General features: G+C 42.1%; 1 protein-coding gene across 2 annotated transcripts in view; it reads left to right on the top strand.

The window, feature by feature from the left end:
- Positions 1 to 17,381, top strand: part of C3H18orf63 (chromosome 3 C18orf63 homolog) — a 31,109-nt gene that overhangs the window by 1,046 nt on the left and 12,682 nt on the right. The window contains exons 2-5 of one of the 2 annotated variants that reach the window (XM_070749130.1): positions 3,019 to 3,097; positions 5,063 to 5,119; positions 9,661 to 9,772; positions 17,224 to 17,265. In XM_070749130.1, coding sequence (XP_070605231.1) covers positions 3,019 to 3,097; positions 5,063 to 5,119; positions 9,661 to 9,772; positions 17,224 to 17,265 — 290 coding nt within the window. Of the gene's footprint in view, positions 1 to 3,018; positions 3,098 to 5,062; positions 5,120 to 9,660; positions 9,773 to 17,223; positions 17,266 to 17,381 lie in introns of those variants that run through there. The other variant, XM_070749131.1, reaches the window with a different exon arrangement.

Genomic DNA, 17,381 nt, shown 5'->3' with positions numbered 1-17,381 from the left:
CTTCCGCGTTCGGCATTCGGAGGCTGCTGGGAAGCCCCCCAGCCCGGCTGTCACCTTTTAAAACAGCCGCGCGGCTTCCCAGCAGCCTCCGAATGGTTCAGAAAAAATTTGCCTCTTCATACGAACTTTTTTCGTGTTACGAACGCCAAACCCAAACTTCCGGGTTCGGCGTTCGGAGGCTGCTGGAAAGCCCCGCCGCCCGGCTGTCACCTTTTAAAACAGCCGGGGGGCTTCCCAGCAGCCTCCTGAACGCCGAACCCGGAAGTTCGGGTTTGGTGTTCGTAACACGAAAAAAGTTTGTAAGAAGAGGCAAATTTTTTCTGAACCCCGGGTTCGTATCTCGAGTTGTTCGTAAGACGAGGGGTTCGTATCTTGAGATACCACTGTATTTAATTTTTGTAATGATTGGACATTTATTTATACAATACATACCGTGTTTCCCCGAAAGTAAGACAGTGTCTTACTTTCTTTTTATCCCCAAAAGCCCCACTATGTCTTACTTTCGGGGTATGTCTTATATTGTTAAAGGGGCACTGACAGCTAAAAAAAACTGTGTAAAATGTGTTTTTTTAGTGTATATGCATTTTACCTTCTGTGACGGGCAGGGGGGGGGGGAGGTTTCTTTGGAGTAGGGACGTGCCCGAGTAAATTTGCAGAGGCGGCAGTGACAAGTGCAGGGGACGGCGCAGCAACGTATGGAGAGGGGGACGGTGCGGACGTGGGCAGGAGGCAGCGCGCAGCTAGATGAGAGGGAGGCGGCAATACCCCCGTGTTTCCCCGAAAGTAAGACATATGTCTTACTTTCGGGGTACGGCTTATATTAGCCGACCCCCCTGAAACCCCCGATACGTCTTACAATCGGGGGTGTCTTACTATCGGGGAAACAGGGTAGTACCACACATCATTAGCGTGTTTTTAATTAATGTAAATTTTTAAAAATGTTTCCCTTTTGTTTGTGATATGTGTGTGGGTGAGACAACCACCAGAGTCAAGTTAGGCATTTTCCAAATACTGGACAAATCAAGTGCAAAGGTTTCACCATCACTGCTGAGAAGCCTTGAAAATCTGGTTTTCCCACAAGTACTGAAGTAGAATGTAACTAAAGCCAATAAAGTTTTTGTTAAAGGGGAGGAGAAGTGGTATGGGGAGTTTTTATACTTTTACTGCATTTATTGCTGTTTGTAAACTACCCAGAATTATGATGCTTAAAATGCACAGCTGTTATAGTTAAATAAATAAATAAAGCGTTGCATTAATTATGACTGATGACATAAGGAATGACTCTTGTTCTGTCAATATTAGTTGCATTAGAAGTTTATCATGATAGTTGTAGCTCATACTAACAATTCTTTCATTTGCATACTTAAATACAGTTCATATTTTAACAGTCTACCACATGGTGTCAAAATCACAGTGTCATATTGTAATCAGTGTTCCCTCTAATTTTTTGGGGGGGTGGGCGGAAAAGTATAGTGTCTGAGAGGCAGTCCCTTCGGGACTGGGCGGCACAGAAATAATAAATAAACAAACAAACAAACAAACAAACAAATAAAAAACCCACCCTGTTTTGCCTCAGAGAATTTCAAAATAAAATACTGTACTGTGTGTCTATAACAGTGAGCTCATAATAGGGCAACTCTATCAATATCAAAATGCCACTTAAATAGTTGAGCTAGTTTCAAACTAGATTTTGATTTTCTTTCTCTCTTCCTTACTCCCATTCTTTTTCTTTCTCTTTTCCTTCCTCTCTTTTTTCTATCTGTTTCTCTCTCTTCCTCTCTCTCTCCTTCCCTCTCACTCTTTCCCTCTCGGCTTCTGGGCAGGTTTGGAAAATTCTGAGTTGATGATGATTTTTAAGTGAGCGATTGCTCACTGCTCAGCTTAGAGGGAACTATGATTGTAATGTTATTTAAATAAATCTTATTCAAATTCTACTTTCAATAGAATAATTGGCATATCAATTTTTGCTATCCAGTTTGCTGGTCTAATTTGTTTTAGAACTGTATCAGTAGAATTTGACAGAAATATAGCGATAAATTACAGCCCACGTGGACTATAATACATCATTTCTGAGAGTCGATGGATTTAAGAAAGAATCTGCTTTCAAATGAAGTTTCTTTTTATTACAAAAGTAAGAAAAAATAAGGAATGCCTTAGGAGGCATATGAAATACGTCTTACATCATGGCAGTTAACAAAGAATATAAAGGTACAATATGGAGAATTTGGAAGGGACGGATGTGATGCATGAGTGATGTGGCAGGATTTTGCATCATAATAGAAGGAGTTAATAAAACACACACTGTTAACTATTTAATTACTGAATAATTGAAAGTCTCTGAATGTCTCTGGGGCTGTCAATACTCAGCGTGAGAGAATTTACATATAATCCTATGTCAGGATTTTTATATTTGGGGGATGGCTGATATTAAAAATAATTCTGGTGATCTATATAGACTGTTAAATGGTCAATTGTAATAAAGACACTGGAAAGTGGCAATACTTTATTCCTTTCCTTTTTCTGCATGACCTGTTATAGAGGCTGAATATGGTTCAACATGGTAGAATAATGAGAATGAGCAGAGTAACAGTTCATTGTAACGAAGTTATTTAATATTTTTGCTTATTTTCTTTGTCTCTGATGTTTGCTTTAATTATTAGAAGATGTTTAAGCTGTTGGAAAAAAATCAACTCTACTAAAGGGGTAGGATTTTATTTCCCTTCAAGGATAAAACTTTGAGGGCAGGAATGCTACCATTGTGATTAGTAATTTGGGAGGCCAAGGGCCATTGATTTTAATGCTTGAATTGGAAATTTAATATATTACTGTTTGTATGATTACCTGTTTAGTTTTATTACCTTCCTCAGTTTGTCAAAGAAAAAAAATATTGGCTAGCAAGTTTTAAAGGAATCCTTTGAGGGTTCGTGCCTTATATACAAATCTTAATTAAAAATATAAAATTATTAAGATGAAACATAGAAACATAGATGAGTGACAAGCTTTTAATATTTTACTTAGGCAACTCCTGCTGCTGTGTCAAGGTATCATTTCTTCACCTGTTCCTGGAACACTGAATCAAATTTCAGTGATTATGACGGTCAGAAATACTTAATGTTACTAATTAAAAATAATAAAAAGGGTTTCACTTTATGCAGCTTAAAAATGTACAGGTGAAACTCAAAAAAATAGAATATAATACAAATGTTCATATATTTCAGTAAAAGGTGAAACTTAATGTATGACAAATACTCATAACATGTAAGGCAAGATAGTTCAAGCCATGATTTTTCATAATTGTGATAATTATGGGGTACAACTCATGAAAACCCCAAATCCACCATCTCAGAAAATTAGAATATTACATGCAATCAATAAAACAAGGATTGTACATAGAACAATATTGCACCACTGAAAAATCCTTTATTGGCCAGTTTATCATTTCCTCTTAAAATACAACACATGAGCTTTTCTTCCCATATTCCATCTCTTATCTATAAACAAATCCATAAAGCATTGTTATTCCAGTCTTGATGCCAGCAAAAGTCTATTAAGGATTAGCAGACCCCCCCCCAATCTATTTTAACCTTGATCAGATAAACCAACTTTATACTCCTTCCATTTTTTCCAACCATATTAATCTATGGCCATTCGAATAATGTAGAACTGAATATTAATTTGTACCCTTAACTGTTTGTAAATTTCTAAAATCAAAGCTTTTTTTGATGTTCATTTGTTGTTCAAAAAAATTAAGTTGTTACACTTGTTGAAATTTACAAAGGATTAAAGAAAACTCATAAGGTGCAATCAGACATGACACAAAGGTTTCTAATAGTTGAAAAGAAGTTAACCAGCAATTTCTGAAAGTGATTAAAAAGGGAAGTATACATATTAGGCCCAACCATGATTTGAGCAAGATGGCTATTCTCTCATCACACAAGGCTCTAAATCCAAGGAGCTGCAATCTGAATACAGTGGTACTTCTACTTACGAACTTAATTTGTTCCGTGACCAGGTTCTTAAGTAGAAAAGTTTGTAAGAAGAAGCAATTTTTCCCATAGGAATCAATGTAAAAGCAAATAATGCTTGGGATTGGGGAACCCACAGGGAGGGTGGAGGCCCTGTTTCCTCCCAGGAGATTCCTAGAGAGGCCCCATGGAAGCTTCTCCCTGCCTTTTCCGGTTACAATTTTTGGAGGGTCAGGTTTGTAAGTGGAAAATGGTTCTTGAGAAGAGGCAAAAAAATCTTGAACACCTGGTTCTTATCTAGAAAAGTTCGTAAGTAGAGGCCTTCTTAGATAGAGGTACTACTGCATTTGTATATCACAATCACTTGTAGAGTTACTACTCCAATTTACTAATTTCTGTCTGTCTATGCAAAGAGTCACATAAATGTATACAATGTGTTTGAAAGCAATGTGTTGAAGACGAACTTTTTTTTCATTTATGTGGTATGGGAATGAGAAGAGTTTTTTTCCCCCTGAGGCTGTGGTAGTTAAAGGGTTGAAACAGTATTTGAGTTCCATTTTTTAAAATAGCCCTGTTTGTCATACAGTTCTGAAGCAAATTAAAATTAAAATTATATAAGGTTGGCTTCAGACAGATGATAGACAGATGTTATGATAGACAGATGGTTGGAAAAAGGTGAAATCTCTTCTATGTGGATGTGCCCTGAATCTTATCACAACTTTGCATCAATCAATAGCTCCTCACTATTTTCCTGTTCTTAAAGGCTATATTTCCTTCTTTAGAAATTTATACCGCAGAAGCTCTGATTTGTCTCTATTGATTTCTTAAATATTTTATAGAAGTTCTCTTTCAGACTAAATGCTCAGTGGTTTTGCATTTGGCTTCTATGTTTGACATATTAACAGTAGTATTACCTAGGTTTCTTCTATTTAAGAAAATCTAAATGAAAAACTACAAAAAGCTGGCCCTGTAGCAGAAACAGTACCTTTTATTTGTATTTTTCAATGGATTCATGTTTCAAAAGGATTTATTTAAAGAACAGGAAAATTCAAAAAAGAGTTTAAATATATGCTCTAACTTATTTTTGTTTGTTTTAGATACCATTTTACCAATCAGGAACATTTCAAGCTTATATAGATAAACATGGAGCTACAGTAAGTGATGAACATTATTTTTTTCTGGTTTTTCTGTATACAAGATAAATATATATTGTTACAGGCTGGGGTAGGCTACTGGGCGTTCAGAGGGATTCAGGAGAACCTCTAGCTAAGATTCTGTGCAGTTTGGAGAACCCCCAAATCCACTCCTGGCTGGTCCAGCCCATACCTCCCATCCCCAGAGTACCCCACAGCCTATTTTGGATGCAGGTAAGTGCAGGATATGTATGGAGGCTCATGGAGGACGAAAAACAGGCCTACCAGAAGTTCAAGAAGAGGACCTCCGGAGCCTGGGGACACCGTTTTTGCCCTCTGGAGTATGGGGAGGGCAACCCCTCCCAACGTAGTGCAGGAGGCTGACTTGGTCATGCTTATCATGTCCACACCCAACAACCAGACAGAAAACCCCTTGCTAAAATTTTTGAAGCCCACCTCTGATTACAGGCTGTTGGAAAATTACATTTTATGTACTAAAACATGAAAAAATTGAGTGCTTGTTTACTGCATTTTATATGTTTAGTTTTCATTTTTATGACATTATAAAATGGACATTTAATTAAGTACAATTCATACACTCAACTGATGATATTTATAAAATATTCTTCCATAAACTTGGCAATACTTTCTGTATGATCTTCACCTCCCAGATTTATTACCAATTGACATGGTAACTGGACAATTGTAGGAATGAAATCCAAATATTTGAAAGCTGACCAAACTATGGAAAGAAATATATTGTGGATATATCAACAATAATCTTGTAATTATGTCATTGTAAGAAGCTTGACCAAAGGTGTTATGCCTCCTCTCAAACAATTAAAAAGGCTTCTCATTCTAATCCTTAAATTCATTAATTAAGCATGGCCTGAAACTGTGTTCCTAAAAATTGGCCACTGCAGGTACGCTGGTAATTTTGGCATTGCAAAAATATGGCTATGTTGACTTATAGCCATAAAGGGCAGGTTCCATTATGGTCATAACTTGAACACTACATGTAGTTCAGACGGTAGAGAGCCTGAAAGTCTAAAGTGGGACATCAATTTGCTTTCTGGTAAGTGGTATTTTGTGTTCCTCTATGGCCCCTCAATCATGGTCACCATATGAGATTGCTATATGTTTTAGGTTTTATACTTTTTAATGTTATGTTCATGTTCATTCCTCCAGCCATGGAATCTACATAGAAGTAGCTTTACATAATTTGTACTACCCTGATTGTTGATTGTATTCTTCATCAATAGCAAGGCTGGGGAATGCTGCCATTCTTACCAGTTTAATGTTGCTCAAGTCATGAAAGACATATAATGGATTCTCTAGGATTTATTTTCCCTCCCACAGAGTCTTATCTGCCTACCAGAAAAACAAGTATGTGATGGGCCAAGCTGGACAAGTGTAGGCAAGTGTCTGGAATGTGAGATTTAGCTGTCTTTCAAGCTCTTTCAAGTGACAAGTTGCAGATGCTGAAATGTTCGGTGGAGCAAGCTATTTAAACATGGGTATAGCACGTGCAACGAATAGTGACAGGACACAGGTAACACAGAGAGCTTGTGAGGATGTTGCGTGTTGCAACACCAGTCCTCCGTGCCTGTGACTTCTCAATCAAGCTATTTCTGAATGAAAGTTTAAAGCTCTTTTGGAAAAATGCTAGATCAAAAATGCTAGATCAATATTTGCTAGTATCCCAATTATTTACACTAAAAGGAATATCCTTTGCCTCATGATAAATGCTTGGGTCAGTGGTTTTGTTAATCAGTCTCATTTTGTGTTGTATTTGAGTACATGTGTAATTTTGTGTTATGCATCAGTACATGTTTGAACATTTTTTTAATGTTAGTGCCCTGGCTCCTTTTTACCATCCACTTTGTGTATATCTGCTTTGCTACTGTCTACCAGAAATTAAGGTTAGGATAATAATTAGCTAAAAAATGTAATAAAGGTTCTTTTACTTGGCATATAACTCAAAGTTTTAAATGTAAGGTATATGTAAGGCTCGACTACTGTAATGCTCTCTACATGGGGCTACCTTTAAAAAATGTTCGGAAACTTCAGATCGTGCAGAATGCAGCTGCGAGAGCAATCATGGGCTTTCCCAAATATGCTCATGTTACACCAACACTCCGCAGTCTGCATTGGTTGCCGATCAGTTTCCGGTCACAATTCAAAGTGTTAGTTATGACCTATAAAGCCCTTCATGGCACCAGACCAGATTATCTCAGGGACCACCTTCTGCTGCACGAATCCCAGCGACCAGTTAGGTCCCACAGAGTGGATCTTCTCCAGGTCCCGTCAACTAAACAATGTCGCTTGGTGGGACCCAGGGGAAGAGCCTTCTCTGTGGCGGCCCCGTCCCTCTGGAACCAACTCCCCCTGGAGATTAGAATTGCCCCCACCCTCCTTGCCTTTCGTAAGCTACTTAAAACCCACCTCTGCCGTCAGGCATGGGGGAATTGAGATCCTCTTTCCCCCTAGGCCTTTACAATTCTATGCATGGTATGTATGTATGTATGTTTGGTTTTTTATATTAATGGATTTTTTAATCGTTTTTAATATTAGATTACTATTGTACACTGTTTTATTGTTGCTGTTAGCCGCCCCGAGTCTCCGGAGAGGGGCGGCATACAAATCCAATAAATGAATGAATGAATGAATGAATGAATGAATGAATGAATGAATGAATAAATAAATAAATAAATAAATAAATCTGAATTTAACTTTGCGTGAATGTCTAGATAGCTTGAAAATAATCTGTTGGTTGTAATGCCTGAAACTGCTATTTATTTCTCTGTAATATATACTAATGCACTGGAGTGAGTTCAGATTATTTATGAAACATTATTCTTTTTTGCTTGTTGGGTAGGGTGGGGGTGTTCTATGTTCAGGTAGCCACAACAATGTTTCTAATTTTGGCTGCTGGAACAGAGAGAGTGAGGATTCTAATTTTCTTCTCAACCAATTCTTCAATATTTTTACTGACAATGTCATACTATATGATACAGTAGTAAAACAACACCATTTTAAATATATTTTACTGATGTTATATATCTATTTTGTTCATGGATCTTTTGGCTCTACCTACCGGTAATCATGGGATCTCTGGACTTTATTCAGCAAATAGCTTTAACCCTTACACTTGGCTTTGTTCCTAGAAACATGGAATAGTAAATATGTTTACTAAATGCATTAAAATAGACATAAATAAGCTTTTTAATAAATATGTAATTTTTTTTTATTGAAAATGAATAACAGCGCTATATTTCTTTGCTTAATTTTCAGCACTTCCATTATAATTATTCTTTTGTTGTTATTTTAGGTAGTTTGAATTATTTTTAATTGATTCTGAATTTAGATAGTTTTACAAACAAATGTGCTTTCTTGTGGTTTCATATGATTTTTCTAATTTCATTTTTTTCTAATTGGCAGATAAGTAATTATACTGGTTTCATAAATTTTATGAGTCATTTGTGGGTCATTTTATGCAGGGGTGAAATGCTCCCAGTTCGCTCGTGCCTGTCGGTCATCAGAGAGCCAGTAATGAAGGCAGCACGAGGCTCTGCCCACCCACACGGACACTGCCATTTGGGTTCTTTTACCTTCTGCACATGCACAGAACTCTTTGTGGGTAAAATAATCGAAATAGCAGCATCTGGGCAGGTGGGCAGAGCCTCACACTACCTTCGCGACCAGCTCTCCAACAACTGATAGACACAAGTGAACCGGGGGTATTTCACCCTTGATTTTATGACTTGATAGTCAGATACTATCTGTATATTTTACAGTGATAGCATTTCTGCCATTGTTGTAAATTTTCCTTATAGGCTTGCCAGGACAGCTTAGAACCTTTGTAGACTTATCAATAGAAAATAAAAAGGGTGTGAAGTTCCAACAATCTTCTATGAGTTAGCACACTTTACTTCATGTGCACATTTATATACTTTTTAAGAACAGTCATACAACTCCTACCATTTGTAACATTCAGTATTTGAGATTACCATATCATCAGTACATTAGGTGCATTATGTTGGACCTAAATAAGCAATCTATACAGCAACTGATTTGCAAATGCCTTGTTCAGAAATATTCAAATATATTAAAATCAATGAAGCAGATTGTAAGACTAGAGCAATCTCTGCTTGAAGGTCACTCTAGGTACATTTTTTCTTAGTATATAATTACTACAACAGGAGAATAATATTGATTGAGACCAGTAGAGTGGAAGAGAGGATTAACCTTTGCTCCCAATGTAGCCGTAACCTAAGAATATTCCTTTTCTGTTAATGAATGCAAATTAGTCTCAGTGAAACAACCAGCATGCTATCAGACTGAACCATCCTGTAAGGGTTATTCACTGAACAAAAAAACAGTAACATGGTTATTAACTTTGACTCTTAACCATTGGAAAATACATTTTGCTCTGCTAGATGGATTACATTTGATTAAATGTAAGGTGTTCCATAATAATAATATTCAATTTCATAAGAAGGCAATATTTACCAAGAGAAAATACAATACAATGAGTTTTTGTTTCTTTGTATATTTATTAGGTAGGAATGCCAGAAAAAGTTACCCCAACTATTTTTCAAGTCTGCCTTTCTTATACTCTTAGAGCCAAACTTGCCCCTAACTGGAACCAAGCTGGTCACTTGTTGATACAAGGTAATTATTTGGAGCCTTTGATAATGAAAATGATTTTATAATGTTAGATATTTTCTGCATGATGCATACATTTATTATTAGCTATAGTGTTACAGTATAATTCAGTAAATCTAGTTACAGGTAGTTCTCAACTTACAATAGTAATTGATCCTGCAATTGTGGTCGTAAGTCATTGTGGTGGTTTAGCAAGTGACTATGCCAGTTTCATGTCCTTTATGGCAGCAACCGTTAAGTGAACACCATAGTTATTAAATGGAAGTATTGCTCCCTGTGGATGTATTTTTACCAGAAATGAGAAGTAAACATCAGCAAAAGCATCACAAATCATGATAATATGTCTATGGGACACTGCTAATGGCCATAAATGTGGGTTGGTCTCTGAGGACCTAAAATGACCAGTGGCATCAGAACTTCAAATTTGGGTTTTAAGTACCTTTTGCGGTGTGTTCTAAACAACCAATTGTAAGTGAACGGGTGACCTGTACTTTGCAAAAACATTAAAATCTCTATTAGCGTAGTAACAACTCAATTCAAGTATCATAAAATAGAAAACAAAATTCTCCCATGCCTCTGGAAGGAGAGTCCAGCATGGGATTTAGCTCAAATCTTATTGGTAGGGACTGAGTTTTAAATTAATATAATTAACATATTAAGTAGGTACCGCCCCCTTGCTGCCCCAGTACCTCAGTTTTAAAAAACTCAGTCTAGGATAGGGACTCTGAGTTTTTTACTCCTGAGGGAGTAGTTTTAGGAATGTTAATTTAATGGATTATTATTGTAATAAATATAATAATGAATGTATTGCCTTTTAATCTTGTTTTTTCTGTCTTCACAGGTCATTACATCATTTAGGGGTTTCTGCCCTCCGCGGGCAGCGCCCCCAACATTCTCCTCATGGGGCCTCTTCTCCCCGCGAGTACTGCCCTGAAGAGGAAGGTTGAGCTGGAGATCCCTGACCTCCGTGGCCATATCTAGCTCGTTCACCCCAGGTGGGAGGGGTCCGCCCCCTACCCACTTAAGGGGGCAGCAGAAAACGCTTGAAAACAAAAGAAAGGCTGAGCCTGGAACAAGCGGCAGGCGCGCTTCCCGGCTGAAGCCGGGAGCAGCGTTCGGAGCGCCTCACAGCTGATTGCTGTCAATGGCTCAAAGCGCTCGCAGCCGAAGCCGCGGAAAGAGAGTGAGCGGCCGCTGGAGACTCAAGCGGAGAGCGGGGAATCCCCAAGCCTTCTTGACAGCCGCAAGTCACGGTGCCTAAACGGCCGTGCATACCACAGCCAGGGGGACCTTACCCCCCCAAGGGCGGCAGTTGGTAGCGCCCGCCATTTTTGCTTTAAAATTGACGCGCGGGAGGAATTTCCCGCTCGGATTTCGGCGCGGTTTGGCAGGGCGCCAGGAGCCAGGCTTCTAATCTGCCCGGCAACACACCTCATTGGCTCAGCTACTCACGTGGGTGAGCAACTGTCACCAGCTAAGGCTGTCATTCTGTGTGGATTCAGGCTCCGTGTAGTGATTTCTGGTATAATCAAACTTCTACGGTTTTGTGAGTAAACGCTGCCCCATTACTCTAACAAGGATGGCTGATCAGCAGGTGGATCAGGGAGGGGAGCAACTCCAATCTGCTCCGGCACCCGCCAAGGGCAAAGAAAGGACTTCTTCTAAGTCCAAGGCCAAGTCCTCCCAAACCTCTTCCTCTTTGAAGGAAGCTGAGAGAAAAATAAGGGCATTAGAGCAACGCTTAGATGCAGTATTGGCCTCTCCAGCCTCAGGGGTTCTGCATATACCCCCATTCCAACCGCTTCCAACAGCAGGGACACTGGCATTGGGAGCACTGGGTTCTGCTACAGAGAGGGACTGGTCCCCAGACCATCAGGCTTTACCATGCCCAACTCCACCATTGCCCTCACCTCATGCCAGACCAGAGAGACCTGCTTCAGTCAGCCAGGCTTACTATGGGCCTTCTGCTGCAACCCAGCCAACTGGGGCCCCTTCTGCATCTTTCACACCTACAGCTGCAGGGCTTAGATCCCAAGCTGATGTCTGGCAGGCCTTCCCTCCATCCCTGCAGGACATGATTGCCAACGTTTATGCGCAGGGAATGGCGGTTGGAGCCCAACGTGTGACACCTCCATTGCCACAGCAATACCAGCCCAGGGACCTTTGGTCAGCACCACCGCCCCCTCCTGGGCTGGACTCATTGGCGGGAGACACTGGGTTTCTGGAAGAAGACAGTGAGCATGGGCACAATGAACTATCTGATGATGATTATGCCTGTCCAGAACAGCCAGCTCCCGCAGGACTGTTTAAGCCAACGTTGTTTAGGCTGCTGTTGCATAAGGTGAAGCAAACCTTAGATGTGCCAGGGGCGAATGCACCTACAGATGCAGGGGATGGACTTAGGACTTCTGCTTCCCTGTGTAAGGAGCAATCTAAGGAATCCGATAACGTGCCTGCAATGGAGATATTCGTAGAAAATATTAAACGCACCTGGCAGCACCCAGCAGTGGCACAGGGTCCCTCCATGGTGGAGCGTCGCTTCTATATGTTCGACGACGAGATGGAGAACCTGCTACAATTTCCGCCAGTGGATAAGCCAGTGGCCACACTGGTATCCAATGCCGTCGTCCCTTCGGAGACTGCGGACAGTCTCAAGCCGGATGAAAGACGGGCTGAGACACTCCTGAAAAAGGCCCATCAAATGGCAGCATGGGCTCTGCGGGCGGCATCTACTGCATCCATTTTCAATAGGGCATCCATTATGTGGATCCAGGAGGTACAGGCTAGGATGGGGCCTGAGGATTCTCGCCTCAAGCAGGACTTAAACAAACTCCTAGCGGCGGCCGAATTTTCCGCAGATGCCACCTTGCACGCGGTGAAGTTTTCCGCAAGGGGCATGGCTTCCACTATTTCTTCTCGGCGCCTCCTTTGGCTTCGACATTGGCAGGCGGATGCCAAGTCGAAATGGCGCCTGTCATCTGCCCCTTTCCAGGGCACAAAATTGTTCGGGGAGGTGTTGGAATCCATCCTTGTGGAGGACAAGGACAAGAGGAAGATCCTCCCCTGATCCTCTAGATGTCAGGATCGCAATAACACCCCGTATCGACGCCGGCAGTCCTTTCGATGGGACCCAGCCTCCGGAACCACTCAGGCCTCCAGACCTTATTCACAGGGTCAATATGGGCAGTCCTATTCGTACCGGAGTGATAGGACCTACTTCCAAGGCCGGGGCAGAGGTTACCAGCAGACGAGACGCCCCTTTCGGGGTTCCAATCAACGAGGCTTCCGTGGAGCCAAGTGACTCCATAGGGCAGGTCCCTTTGGGGGGGAAACTCCAAAGGTTTTGTACCGCCTGGAGGACCACATCCTCCGACGCCTGGATCTTGGACACGGTAAGCCGGGGCCTACGCCTGGAGTTCCTTCGTATTCCGCCTACCCATTTTGTGTCATGTCCAGTGCCCAAGGACGTTACCAATCGGACATTACTAGAGCAGGAGATTGCGTATCTCCTAAAGATCCAAGCCATCGAGAGGGTGCCAGCCCAGATGGAGGGCATGGGGTTCTACTCCAGGGTCTTCATAGTACCCAAGTCATCGGGAGGTTGCAAGCTCATTTTGAATCTGAAACACCTAAACAGGTACGTGTTATACCGCAGATTCAAGATGGCCTCCCTCCGCGCGATCCTTGCGTCGATCCGGCCCAGAGATCTCATGTCATCCATCGACCTGAAGGAGGCGTATTTACACATTCCCATTCATCCGGAGCACTGGAAATACCTCCGCTTTTATGTCCAAGGGATTCACTATCAGTACCGGGCGATGCCTTTTGGCCTCTCTTCCGCACTGCGTACCTTCACCAGGCTCCTGGATTCGCTAATCGCCTCCTTACGGTCCCGATCAATAAGACTTTTAGCTTACTTGGACGACATCCTCGTATTGTCCAGGGATCTGGCGAGCGCGTGGCAGGATCTGCGGGACACGGTAGCGCTGTTGCAGGAACATGGCTTTACGATAAACGGGGAAAAAAGTCATTTTTCGCCCACCACCACTATAACCCATCTTGGCTCGGTTATCGACACCACCTCCATGAGAGTTTACCTATCTCCGGAGAGACAGCGCAACGTTCAGGACTTAGTCACCAAATTACAACATCAGAGGATGGTGCCGCTGGCCTTCCTATCCTATCCTAGGGACTCTAGTGTCGTGTGTGGACATCGTTCCCTGGGCACGGTATCATTTTCACACGCTGCAATGGACTTTACTTCCCTATCAGAAGCGACGTGTGAGTCACACATGCAGATTAATTATGGTACAACGAGGCCTGCGAGACTCCCTAAAATGGTGGAAGTCCCGGGCGATACATCAAGGGTCCCCCTTTGGCCACCTACAACACATCATTGTGACTACGGATGCCAGCCTCCTGGGTTGGGGAGCCCATGTGGACCATCATGTGACCCAAGGGTTGTGGCTTCCTCAGGACTTGATTCCTGTGAATATCAATTTCCTGGAGCTAAAAGCGGTACGCCTTGCCTTGTTAACCTTCACAACGCTTCTCCAGGGAAAACATGTGTTGGTTCGCACGGACAATGTTGCAACCAGGGCGCACCTCAACCACCAAGGAGGGACCAGATCCCTCAGGTTGATGGAGGAAACGCAACTCCTCTTCAATTGGGCGGAGGTCCATCTTGCGTCGCTCCACGCAAAGCACATTGCGGGGGAAGCCAATACTCAGGCGGATTGGCTCAGTCGACAAGCGGTGGATCCAGCGGAGTGGAGTCTGACCCCACAACTGTTCCAGCAAGTGACCAAAAGGTTTGGCAACCTGAAGGTAGACTTATTCGCGACTCCGCACAATGCCCAGCTCCCGAGGTTTTATTCCAGATTTCCCACACCGGGAGCCGAGGGGACCAATGCCCTGTACCTTCCGTGGCCCAAGGAATTGCTATACGCCTTTCCACCAATACCACTTATTCCAAGGGTCATCGAGAAGATCCTAGTGGAACGGGCGGAGGTCATCCTGATAGCACCGCACTGGCCGCGCCGGGCTTGGCTCGCAGACCTGATGGGGCTCTCAATTGTCCAGCCCTGGAGGATCCCAGACGACCAAATCACCCTCACTCAGGGAGCGATATTCCATCCGGAGCCGCAGTGGTTCCACCTGACCGCTTGGCGCTTGAGGGGGACAGATTGAGAACCTGGAACATTCCTGAGAATGTCATCGCTACGATCCAGTCGGCCAGGAGGCCTTCAACGACTAGGATCTACCAGGCTACGTGGGCCGCATTCACCGCTTTTTGCAAGGTCAGACATCAACGGCCGCAGGATGCTAGTTTAGTCTTGGTGTTGGAGTTTTTACAATCCGGTCTGGAGAAGGGATTGGCTCCCAACACCTTAAGAAGACAGGTAGCGGCTTTGGCAACGATCATTCGATCTGAGGATGGTGGGTCATTGTCCCACCATTCGTTGATTAAAGACTTTCTGAAAGGGGCTACCAATAGGCATCCTCCACCGATACGACGTTTCCCTACTTGGGATCTTACTATGGTATTGCAAGCGCTCACAGCTCCTCCGTTCGAACCGCTGAGAACTGTGCCTTTGAGGATGTTATCTCTTAAAACAGCGTTCTTAGTGGCCATTACATCGGCACGGTGGGTGTCGGAGCTGTCGGCCTTGTCAGTAAGGCCTGACCTTTGTACATTTCAACCTAATAGGGTGATCCTCCGTTTGGACCCAACGTTCATACCTAAAGTCAACACCTACTTTCACCGGACACAGGAACTTGTCTTGCCGGATTTCTGCGTGCATGGATCACATCCATTGGGACTTAAGTGGCATAAGGTGGACGTGCGCAGAGCTCTGAAACTCTATATCAGGCGCACGGCTCCTTTTCGCAAGACTGAGGCCTTGTTTGTCTCCTTTGGCCAACATCGACTGGGTCTCAAAGTGTCATCACAGACCATTAGTCAATGGTTGAAGCTTTGTATAGCAGAAGCGTACAAAGCAGGTTCCCAGACATTGCCTAGTGGAATCACGGCTCATTCGACTCATAGTGCCGCTACTTCAGCAGCATGGGCCACACAGGCATCGATAGAGGACATCTGTAGGGCGGCCACGTGGGCCACCCCTACCACCTTTATACGGCATTATAAACTGGACACGTTTGCTTCAGCCGAGGCGGCCTTCGGGAGGAGAGTATTGCAACGAGTGTGTGACACTACAGGGTCATGATTCAATGATATCCCTCCCTTGAACACTGGAACTTGGGTATATCCCATGCTGGACTCTCCTTCCAGAGGCATGGGAGAAGAACCGTTGAACTTACCTGAACGGTCTTCTCCATGTCCTGGAAGGAGAGTCCATACCCTCCCATTGAACCATAGACAATTGTTGCATTCAGTTAATGGTTGTTGTTTCTTGTTAAATAAATTCTGTTTCTTAATTGAATTCGTTTTTTAAAACTGAGGTACTGGGGCAGCAAGGGGGCGGTACCTACTTAATATGTTAATTATATTAATTTAAAACTCAGTCCCTACCAATAAGATTTGAGCTAAATCCCATGCTGGACTCTCCTTCCAGGACATGGAGAAGACCGTTCAGGTAAGTTCAACGGTTCTTTTCAACTGATTCTTCATTTCTGAAAATATTTCAGATGTAGATGTATAATTTCAAGATCGCCCACTTCTATAAAATTTGAAAATTCTTCAAAACTGAAAGTTTGTGCAATATTTTATATTTATGTGTAAGTAATACATAATGTTGCTACAGATATGTATGTAGTTATGGTCAATCTAAATACATTTGGATACTATTCAAATCTGTACTTCTTGAAATTGCAACATAAATCCCTAATTTAAGATGACTCAATATTGCTGAGCTAGGTTATGACATGTATTTGAGGATGGTACATTTAGGGCTTATAAAAAGCAGGTTCAGCAGCAGTGATACAGTTGCTGTTTGTCAGGAACCATCAGATAATTGGGACCACTGTCTTAATTCCTATATCTTCCCTAAGATTTTTTATGGCCATTCATGAAAAGCTTCTACCTGATATGACTCCTCCTCCAGTATATTGCAGGCCCAATCAAGTAGAGAACGTTTAGGTCCTTGGCATACAACCTGGATCAGAGTGCAAGAAGACCAGGCCATGTCATCTTAGTTAATGGACTTTGACTCAAGCTTTAGTTATGGAAGCCAGAGGAGAGGATCTTTAAGCTTAAGAACTGACAGGACCATTCCTCTTTCCAAGGAAGAGTTAACTATTGACCAGAGCCAATCACACTTTTCTCCCAGTGGTCATTTATCAAATAATATATTCCTCTTTAATATATAAGGAATAGGTTGTGAAGCAAACACTACATAAGCAATGTATAACAAAAAATAAACATATTTTCCTCATCAGACATTGCTTTGGTATAGTTTTAACTGTGAGTTAAAATACAGCACTTTCATATTTTTAAGGGAGAAATTTTTTGTCCCAGATGGGAAAGCAAAATGCAGTTGGTAAGTACATTGTGAATAAATATTTTTCTCACACTTAAAGACCTGGAATTATCTTAGATATATTTTATACATACCTTGGTTAAAAAAAAAAGAATGAAGAAAATCAATGGTATATC

Source organism: Erythrolamprus reginae, chromosome 3, assembly GCF_031021105.1.
Source record: "Erythrolamprus reginae isolate rEryReg1 chromosome 3, rEryReg1.hap1, whole genome shotgun sequence".
NCBI lineage: Eukaryota > Metazoa > Chordata > Lepidosauria > Squamata > Dipsadidae > Erythrolamprus > Erythrolamprus reginae.
Note: the sequence above shows the minus strand (reverse complement) of the source record. Positions and strands in the feature narration are given on the sequence as shown.